We start from the raw sequence: 10,854 nt of genomic DNA, 5'->3' as shown, positions 1-10,854 counted from the left end.
CCTTTTTATTTCGCTCTCGGAACTTCCGAGTTTATTTTTGCGCACCTACACGAGATCACTGTCCAAAAGACGGGCCTGGCGAGCACTACTCTTAATCACTTTCTTCTGGGTTAAAAAGAACCAACTTTCTGCAAGCCAAACTGTGCTTTCAGATCCTTTGCTGGCCAGTTTCTTATCGGTATAGTAGCAGTCTACTTGCTCAGAGTGAGCAGTATACTTCAAGCATTACTGTGAAACGGGCCGGGCCGGGCCCGGGCTGGGCTTCACTCCGGGATTCACGGGCCGGGCCGGGCTCGCTAGAGCGATAATTTAGCGGGCCTGGGCCGGGCCCGGGCTTGAAGCCGCGGGCCTGGGCCGGGCTCGGGCTTCAGGTCTCGGGCCCGGGCCGGGCTTGGGCCTCTAATTGAGGCCCGTGCAGTGCTCTAGAACGATCAACGACCGATGCTGAGAAGCAAGCTCTTCCGAAGGACCGAGCGAAGCTGATCTAGTCACCTGGGCGACAAAGCTGCGGAGCAGTGATCCTGTCCTAACGAGCGGGACCTGTTCACGGAAAGGAGCTACCTGCGGCTGAACACCGGACGAGAACTTGGAGGAGCCTGGCGTACGAGCGCGCCCCGCATCCGAGCCACGCGGAAGTAGCTCGTCTTCGTAGCGCATTGTCTGGCGGCGGTGGTGCTGTAGTGCCGGAGCCCACATTTCGCTGGCTAGCCTCTCTGGAAACAAGCGCTGCGCGCCCGCCGTCGCTCACAGCAGGCCCAGACTCTCTCGGACATGTCGCGACGTGCAGCGTGACTCATCAAGCCACGCCGGCGCCGACACGGACCCTTCCTCCTCCCCTCCTCTCCGTCGGTGCGGGCTCCTCCGACGCGTCGCCTCTCGACCATTGGAGTATTTGAACGGCTGGCTGCCGTAACCGTTACCAGCGGCTATAAAAACGGAGCCGCGCTGAACCCGAGCAGCAGACGGGCAGCAGAAGAGCCATCACGCCGGAGCTACGCTCGCCGCCGGGGCCGCCCTTCTTCTGTGTGCCTGCCCGTGGTGCTCTTGGCCCTTGTATCATGTAAAAGCCCTTGCACATACTGTACATAAAGTTCATTTGACTCACCGTCGCCTCGACCGTTTCATGGCTCGGACTCCCAGTCCCAACAGTACTCTCGACCACTTAACGCGGCCTCTTGCCAAGCTGTTCCCGGCGAATAAAATGTTTTACAATCTAGTAATCATGCAACCAATTGAAGGGATCGTATAGTGATGCTCCAAGTGGGACTGAGCTTAGTTAATTACTTAATTACCCAATTAGCCTAATTAACTTTTCTACTCAGGCTATATAAATAAATAAAACCGAGTAGGAAATTGGTCGAGCTCGGGAATCGAACCCCGGTCTTCGGCGTGCGAGACGAGCATGCTATAAACTCCGCCATGCCAGCTCGATGGTTTGGATTGAACAAAGGCGCGTCTAGTGAATAGGGTGTCTTCGCTCACTCCCATCCGCCTCCCTTTCCTCCTGGCGAGTGAGTGAGTGAAGAAACTTTATTTCCGCCAGAAGAAGACCCGTGCCCCTCCGGGTCCGCACGCAGGCGTCCGGGGAGGGGCAGCGTCGCAGTTGGAAGACTAGCAACGATATAGTCGCGCAGCTTCTGCTGCCAGGCGGGTAGCGTATCGTTGTATGCTAAGGTCGGGAATTCTGAGTATGGTCTCCCATTCCTCTGCATTATTGATTCTGCCATATACTGGGGCACTGGGGCATCTCCATAGTATGTGTTCGAGTCTAGCGGTATGCCCGCAGAACTCGCACACCTCCGCATCCTCCCTCGTGTCACCTCCTGTCCAGCTCCTCCAGAGCGGGGATGCGAAGTTTCTAGCTTGGAGTCTTCTCCACTCATAGGCCTCAGCCGAGCTAAGCGATCTATCCGGAGGAGGATAGATCCTTTTGTTCTTTTTCTGAATGTCTGTGATGCTATTAAAGGTATTGGTTTCCTCTTTAGTGCTGAATTCGTATGAGGTGTCCACGGCCAATACCTCCTAGAAAGTCTTTCTAGGAGGTATTGCCACGGCTCCCCGGGGTAAAGAGGAGCGGGCGAGCATGTGGGCGGCCTCGTTTCCAACCAGACCCGACTGGGCTGGGGTCCAGATAATTAGAATATTGTGGGCTGGGATAAAGTCTTTTAGATATTTAGCCGCCATTTCGTGGATGCGTCCCTTGCTGTAATTTCTAATTGCGGCTTTGCAGTCGCTTACTACGTATTTGGTACCTGGCTGAGTTAGAGCGATCGCTATTGCAACCTCGTCCGCCACAAGGGGCTTTAAGTCAAGGTGTCTTACAACGCGTAACGTCCTGCCTGAGTCCCCGACGTTTAGTTGTCCACCGAGGTATGAGAGACAGATACATTACCTTTCCTCAAAAACCAATTTACCGACGAGCGAGGCGTAGAACCAAATCGGCGATGACGTTCTATGGACTTCCTGGCAGCGTTGCAAGAAGCTGTCGCGTTGCACTCTTAGAGGCGAAGCTTAACATCTAACCACACATCAGTGACCACACTTTAGGTCAAAAAAGTGCCCCCCCCTGAATTTTGACGGCTGTCCATCGAGATATGCGAGACAGTTACTGCGTAATATCCTTTCCTCAAATACAATTTTCATTTTCTTCATTACGGGCCCTCTTTGTCTTCTTTCACTCCCACTTCCTCCCTTCCTCTACGGTGCGGTTCAGGTGTCCACCAAGATGACAGAGAATTACTGCGCCATTTCCTTTCCTCAAAAAGCGTTGCGTTCAAAGGGCAAGGCATCGCGCCGAACGGGTGGTGGCGTTCCGTGTTCTCCCTGGCAGCGTTACAACAAGCTGTCGCGTTCCACTCCTAAAGGCGAAAGTTAAGCGTCATTAATTCGCAGTTAATTAGTATTCAGGCATTAATCAGTAGTTAAACATTAATTAGTGATTCGTCATCACTTAGGCCCGTGTACTGTGCGATGTCAGTGCACGTTAAAGAACCCCAGGTGGTCGAAATTTCCGGAGCCCTCCACTACGGCGTCTCTCATAGCCTTAGTCGCTTTGGGACGTTAAACCCCATAAACAACTTAGTAACTAGTACTCAATTATATGTGACGTCACCAGTGCCACAGAAGCAGCGAAAGTGGTGCGGAAAACACTTTCGCCTCTACGCACTTTAAGCAGTCAAAGTGAACCCTGAATTTTTACTTCTTTATCGCGATCGAAGAAGATAAAGAAGATTTCTTTATCGAAGAAATGATCACTTAGGGAAGATACGAAACACGACGGTAGAGGCCGGGTTTAACAGTAGGTCGAATACGGGCTCATGACGATGACGTAGTTATGGTTGGTTCAGAGTTGAATTGTTATACAAAATTTTGAACACTTGTACAGAAAGTTGCTGCATTCATTCCAGATAGAGCTGCGTTACGGGGCTTATTTTCGAGAACGCCCTTTTTCACTATGTGAAACGTCTTGATATATTGTGACGGACTAGAAGACGACGAAGCGGGCAGTGGCATGGGCAGGAGCGCTCGTGCTAGGCTCGCAGACATTAAATCATATCATCGCCATCGGTCATGCAGTTCTTTCTTCAACGCTTGCCGTCACGTAACATTTGGTGGAGGTGCGGGGCCCTTCTTCATCCCGGTCCCGGAGCTTAGGAGCCTGCTGTACACCGAGGTCTTCTGTGGAGAGCTCACGGCTTCGCACCTTCCGGCGCTTCCGCAGCCTGCCAGGTATGCCTCGACGCCGCCGCTCTTCACCGCCCCGCCCCAAGCCCCGACCAGAAGACACGACGACACAACGACCGCCGCAACTGCCCTGTGACCCCACTCACCGCCCACATGAGAACCTAGAAGACCCAACGGCCTACGACCCCACTGAACCGAGACCGCCGGCACTCACCAGAGAACCCATTGAACACCGACACTCACACGAGAAACAAGTACCCCAGCCCCTGCTGTTGGGTGTGTCCACGGGCCTCGACGTTGACTTCCAGAAACCGGTGGCTCCTCAGTCTTCGTGGACCTGGCTTCACCCGCTCATCATCTCTTTCATCGTGACGGCAAGCCCTTCATCTTCTCTTCTCTGTTCATACGTTCTGCCACGCCCATCGTCACGTCCTGCTTGTCATCGCCTGTGGCATTCTTCTAGTTCGCGCGATCGGGACGATCGCTTCGTGGCCCCGAGTCATGTGACGGACTAGAAGACGACGAAGCGGGCAGTGGCATGGCAGGAGCGCTCGTGCTAGGCTCGCAGACATTAAATCATATCATCGCCATCGGTCATGCAGTCGTTTCTTGATCGCTTGCCGTCACGTAACAATATCATTGGACGACACTGCAATGAACAACAATGACTAGTCGCTCCATTGGGGTCTACACTGAACACCGTGGAATTACTCGGCTTGTGGCTGCGAACATCCGTTACACGAGAGGACCAAGCAGTAAGGAGATCGCTTTCACGAGACAGAATGGCAGCAACTCCTCGCGTCTCTCCTCGGCAGACCGCGTTTCTGGCAACGCTACCCGTCATCCCCCACCACCCCAGTCCTTTCAGGCTGATCCGAGAGACCAGGAACTCAAGGCCTTGCGTGACGAGATAAGCCGCCTTTTCTCCCTCCTAAGCACCCCCGCCCCCTTCATGCCGCCTAAACCCGCACCCGCTGTCATTAACTCGACCTCATCATCCACAGACACTTCGACCACCCCTCCTGCAAAGAAACAGCGCGCCACAGACGCCACACCCCCTCCCGTGCCCTCGGAAATAGACGCTAAATTAGCAGCACCCGAAGCCAAATTTGACCACAAACTAAAAGAGCTAGACGCCCGCCTCGAGGCCAGATTCAGTCACCTTGCCGCCACCCTCACCGAAAAACTTGATTACATGCGTGTATTGGCATGTAAATGGTTGTCTTGATTATACAGTGATCACTACCTAGAGTGTCCTCTGTATTCAGCCAGTTGGCATGGCGTATGTTGCGTGTAAATGTGAGGTCCGGGCAAGTATCTCGTTGAATGGAATTGCCGACATGTGTTGGTTGGCGGGGTTAGTGTGCAGGGTGAATCCAAGTGTGGAAAGAAGTTCCGCAAGCTTCCTCCCACGCCTGTCCTCCCGGGCGTATCCCCATAGCCCGCTCTGCGCGTTGAAATCGCCGACGATTAGGAGGCGATCCCTACCCGCCCCTGCATAGCTTGAGTGAAAATTTCATTGAACGTGACTTTCTTAAGTCTCGGTGAACAGTAAATATTTAGAATGTGTACAGGTGGGTCACACCGCTTTAGGGGCAGCACTGAAACCATCGTGTATGGGAAAGACGGTGTTGTGGGAAGTGTGACCTCCTGCGCAGTGTATCGCTTGTGAACAAGTATACATGTCTGCGGGTTGTGTTGAAATGTAGTGTAGTTTGTGAGTTTGGCAACGGCGCGGCGCCGGGTTCCTGAAGGGCAACCACGGCGACGAGGAAGTCGAGGTTCTCAAGATAGAGGCGGAGATGAGTCCGCTTCTTGTGGTTCTTGAGACCTCGGCAGTTCCACTGCGTTAGTGCAAGCGGCTGTGTTGTTCTTGCTCGCGACTTAAGGTTGGGGGCCATGGTCGGAGGCGGAGGGGGGGTCGCGTTCTTAAGATTCCCGAGTCCGCTAGTGCCCGGCGCAGACGTGCAGGAGTCTTCCGAAAAGTCAAACTCATCGGGAATAGCTCTATTGAATTTTGAGGGGCGGTTAGCGTCCCTGATGGGTCCTACGCGTTTAAGGACGCGCGGATTGTCCTTTATCCATTTTTGGATAATGTGCGTTACAGCTTGTGTCACCTGTGCGATGAAACTCTCCACCTGACGCGAGATGGCATCATGGATAATTTTGGGGAGGTCAGCCAATTGTGTTCCCTTTTGCGATCAACCGGGTCTCCAGGGCCGCGGCGCGACTCTCCATAGGAGGAGGGATCTCCCTGTCTGTTTTCTGCCTCGTCGCTCGAGGAGAAAAGCATTTATTTTGTAATGTACAGAGAAGTGCTCGGGGAGAGGCCCCTAATGGGTCTCACCCCTTACAATACTAGTCGGAGTCCCTCATTCCGGGATCCCGTTGGTCGAGACCGCTACACAAGTCCGCCGAACTAGGCCTGTTGGGCCGATAGTTCCTGGCAGCTGAGCAGGACCGCCTCCCAGTCCTCTCGGGTAGGGGAAGGGGTGATTGGGGGGAGAGAAGGATTTTTTCTGCATGCCCAAACCATGTGGAAGGTGTCGGCCACCTCCCCACAGAATGAGCAGCAGCCGTCAAAAGAAGGATTAAAGTGCTTGAGAACCGCCGGGCACAGCAGGGTGTTTGTAAAGAGCCTGAGGAGAATTCGTTCGCCAGCTTTACCCAGTCCTTTCATAGGAATTGGGTATCGCCGGTGGTCGGCACGATAGTGCTCAGTAATTTCTTTAAAAGAAAGGAGAGGGCTGTGGTCTGGGTTAAGCTCCTCCCAAGGGACGCCTGGTGCCCGGTGAGTGAGTGCGCGGGCTGCCTCATGGGCGGCTTCGTTACCTGGCATGCCTTGGTGGCCGGGGACCCATATGATTGAGCGATGAGTTGGATCGCCGTCGCGAGTAGTGCGGTATAAAATTTGGTGAGCGAATGGAGTGATCTAACCGAACTCAAAGTTACGACAGGCTCCGCGAGAGTCTGTGAGGATAAATTTAGAGTCGGGATGGGAGGCTGCGAGGGCGATCGCCACCTCCTCCGCATGCGTTGAGTTGGGCGCTCTGAACGAGAGGCCGTCCACCTGTTTTCCCTCGTGTATGACTGCAGCCGTGTACCATTCCCCCCTGGAGCGGTAGGGGCCTGCAATGTCGACGTAGAAGACGTGTTTCTTTGGGCCATAGTGGCGGTGCAGGGCATTCGCCCGCGCCTGGCGCCGGCCATTATGGTCCTCCTTGTTCATCTTAGTAGGAAGGGGTCGAACGTAGAGGGCGCTTCTCCACAGTTCTGGCACTCGAACCCGTTCCATGGTATGGTGATCATGTCTGATATGTAATCGATCCAAGAGGCGGCGACCGGACACGGTCTGGGCGAGACGCATGTATTGGTTAACGAGATGTGCCTCGCGGAGTTCTCGATAGGTGTTCACCACCCCCAACGCAAGGAGTCGCGCGTTGGAAGTGGATATCGGGAGGTCGAGGGCTCTCTTGAAAATTTTGCGGAGTACAATCTCCAAGTTATCTTCGTCATGTTTCCGTAAGCGGAGGTAAGGAGTCGAGTACTGTTGTATCGGCCGCTGTGTCATTGTGCGGGCTACACACTGCGCAAGCGTGAAGTTTTCTTTGTACCTCGCCATGTCCCCCCTTTCCATTTCCCCTCTCCCCTGGAATACTATATAATCACCCTCTGTTGCAATAAACGTTGGTTTTCGCTTGTCTCGTTCCCAGGCGTGTACACTCGTTCCGTTCCTGCCGTGCCCTATCGGCCGCGGCTATGTTACAGTGGCGACGAGTCAAAACGACACCCACGCTGTCAAGGCAGACCAAGACGCTCCGGCCCTGAAGACAGCACTGCCAGCGACTTCCATGGCCTTCCAGATGCTCCCGAGCTTCGACGAAAGCACAGATAAGTGGAAGCCGTACTTGATCAAAGTGGAGGCGTATTTCGAAGCAAATGCCATCGCTGAGTCAAGTAAGAAGAGAGCACTTCTTGTGGCTGCACTGAGCACGCAGACTATTCAGATCCTTGCCGGAAGGGTGGCTCCTCAGGCGCCGAACTCTTTGAGTTATGATGAAGTTATCAAAGCCCTGAATGAATACTATGACCCAAAACGGAATGAAATTTCTGAGAGCTACAAATTCTTCAGTCGTTGCCAACTGGAGGGAGAATCTATTCAGGCTTTCCTCGCCGAGATCCGCCGCATCGGAGACAACTGCAACTTCGGCAGTTGCTTTGACAGGATGATCCGAGATAGAATTGTCTGCGGTGTACGCTCAGATGCAGTACGGAAACAACTGCTGGCAAAGAAAGAGTTAAAACTAGACGAAGCCGAAGCGATAGCGATAGCTGCTGAAGCCGCGGAAAACGATGCGAAAAAAATTTCTCCAGAAGTAACACCACTACTGAAAATGCAAGCGCGACGCCGGCCAACACCGAGACAAAGCGCCGAAAATGCAGCGTGTCGGCAATGCGGCAGATGTGGAAGCTTGAAGCATGACGCTAACAGCTGCAGCTGGGCCAAATCGCGCTGTTATCACTGTGGTCAACGTGGACATCTCGCAAAAATGTGTCCCAATCGCCGTGACAAGCTACTCGGGGCTGCTGCACCTGCGCCTCGTGGCCAAACATTAACAGTGCAAGAAACCACTTCGGAAGATTGCTATGGAAATGCTCATATCTGGACTTTGCTGTCTGCGCGAACGAAGTGTCTCGAGCCGCCACTTCGCCGCACATTCAATTGGGGCGGTGTAGAACTGGCAATGGAAGTAGACACAGGATCACCAGTATGCGTCATAGCGCGACAGGTTTTCGATAAGCATTGCAAACACTGGCCAAAATTGAAGCCTTCACATCTGAAACTTTCGTGCTACGCTGGAAGGCTGCCTGTGTTAGGCGAGCTTCAGCTAGTTGTTGCGCACCAAGGTGTGTCAGTTGAATGCACACTCATAGTGCTAGACTGCAACGGACCAAGCCTGTGCGGGCGAGACCTATTAACCCTGCTGGATAGAGCTGGAGTTCCGGTACTGAAAGTCAGTAGAGGTGAAGTGCCAGTGGCGGGAGAAGCCATCAGCCGCATCAATGCCTTACGGAGCAACTACGAGGATGTATTCTCGGAGGAATTGGGCCTGATTAAGGGACCCCCAGCCAGCTTGGTGCTGAGGGACGGTGCAGTTAGCAAGTTTTGCAAGGCAAGACCGCTTCCGTACGCGCTCCGCGACAAAGTGGCAAAAGAGTTGGATCGGCTAGTGTCGCTAGGCATAATATCTCCCATAAAACATTCGGACTAGGCGACCCCCATAGTACCAGTGCTTAAAAAAGATGGCACAGTGCGGATTTGCGGGGATTTTAAAGCCACCTTGAATCAGGCTTGCGCAACTGAGCAGTATCCCCTTCCGGTTATTGAAGACATGTTCGCGTCTTTAAGCGGTGGTGAAGTTTTTAGTACACTCGACCTGAAAGACGCCTACAACCAGGTGCCACTAGACGAAGCTTCACGCAAGCTGTGCGTGATTAATACGCACCAAGGGCTCTTCTGTTACAACAGGCTGCCGTTCGGCATTTCCTCTGCTCCTGCTATATTTCAAAGGAAGATGGACACCATTCTAGCGGGCCTTCCTGGAGTTCAGGCATACTTAGGTGACGTGCTTGTGTCTGACAAGGCGGCAGACAACGGGGCTCGGCTGACAACTGTGTTGCAGCGATTTCGAGAGCACGGCGTAAATCTGCGATACGACAAATGCAATTTCAGCCAGCCATCGGTTACTTATCTGGGACACCGTATCGATCGTCTCGGTCTTCACGCGACGGAAAAGAACGTGGAAGCTATCATGAAAGCACCGAGCCCTCGTAACGTGAGCGAGCTGCGTTCGTTCGTCGGAATGATAACATTTTATTCAAGGTTTCTGCCGAACATGTCAACCGTGTTGTCCCCGTTATACCAGTTACTGGAAAAGAATACGCGATGGCAGTGGAACCACCCCCAGGAAACAGCGTTCGTCAAGGCCAAACAGTGCCTCAAGGATGCCGAAGTGCTTGCCCATTTTGACCCGTTAAAGGAGCTGAAGCTAGAGTGCGACGCTTCGCCACACGGCATTGGCGCAGTTCTGTTTCACACAGTAGGCAGCGTCCACAGACCGATCGGATTCCGTTCAAGGACTCTAACTAAAGCCGAGCGGAATTACTCGCAACTGGAGCGTGAGGCGCTGGCACTAGTTTTTGGGGTCACCAGATTCCGAGACTATCTGTTGGGCCGTGAATTCACCTTGGTTACAGATCACCAGCCTCTCCTTGGATTGCTAAGACCCGACCGCCCGACACCCTCTATGGCTGCAGCCCGCATTCAGCGTTGGGCACTCTATCTCGGAGGATATCGGTACAAACTTCAGTACACTCCCGGAAGACAACTGCTGAACTCGGACGCCCTCAGCAGGCTTCCTCTGCAGTCACCCGGTCCTAGTATGGAGCCCCAAGAGCCGCAAGAGTACGTTTTTTCTTTGGAAAGCCTGGACGAAGGCACCGTTACGACACGAGAACTGAAGGAACTCGCAGCTGTCGACTCGACACTAGATCGCGTCAAATATTACGTGCTACACGGTTGGCCGAAAAGCTTTAAAGGCCTTGAGCCGTGCCTGGCGGTATTTTTTGACCGTCGACTTGAGTTGTCCCTGGCACATGGGTTAATTTATTGGGGACATCGAGTGGTTATACCTGCCGGTGCACGAAAACGATTGCTGCAGCTGCTGCATGAAACCACCAAGGGTCTTCGCCGATGAAATTCATTGCGCGATCGTTGTTTTGGTGGCCAGGCCTTGACCGAGAGATTGAGGAAATGTCGGCTCAGTGCAAGAATTGCATCGACAATCTGCCCATGCCGCCAGCCGCTCCACCAGCAAGCTGGCCACAAACGTTTGAGAAGTGGTCGCGCATCCATGTGGATTTTGCCGGACCGATAGAAGGCAAGACGGTGCTTGTGCTAATCGATTCGCACACCAAGTGGATAGAAGCAATCCCTCTGAAGCACGCTACCACGACAGCTACAATCCACTGTTTGCGGGACATATTCAGCCGATTTGGCGTGCCAAGAACGATCGTTCCCGTAACGGAACACAATTCACTAGTCGTGAATTTGCAACATTTGTCGAGAACAACAACATATCCCACGTTAGGACCGCCCCCTTCCACCCG

At 53.4% G+C, this 10,854-nt stretch overlaps 1 protein-coding gene across 1 annotated transcript; it reads left to right on the top strand.

Annotated features, from left to right (window-relative positions):
• The first annotated feature begins 7,535 nt into the window (after window positions 1-7,535).
• On the top strand, window positions 7,536-8,957 carry LOC149337427 (uncharacterized). Its single transcript, XM_089554426.1, has one exon. The coding sequence runs from the start codon at window positions 7,536-7,538 to the stop codon at window positions 8,955-8,957; it is 1,422 nt and encodes a 473-aa protein (XP_089410552.1).
• Window positions 8,958-10,854: the final 1,897 nt, after the last annotated feature.

This window comes from Amblyomma mixtum, chromosome 7 (genome assembly GCF_055824585.1).
Source record: "Amblyomma mixtum isolate Tamu chromosome 7, ASM5582458v1, whole genome shotgun sequence".
NCBI lineage: Eukaryota > Metazoa > Arthropoda > Arachnida > Ixodida > Ixodidae > Amblyomma > Amblyomma mixtum.
The sequence above is the reverse complement of the archived record's forward strand: the minus strand, read 5'-3'. Positions and strand labels throughout refer to the sequence as shown.

Bases quoted from the DNA above. Each gene is read 5' to 3' on its own strand.
- LOC149337427 (XM_089554426.1), top strand. From the start codon at position 7,536: ATGGCCTTCCAGATGCTCCCGAGCTTCGACGAAAGCACAGATAAGTGG.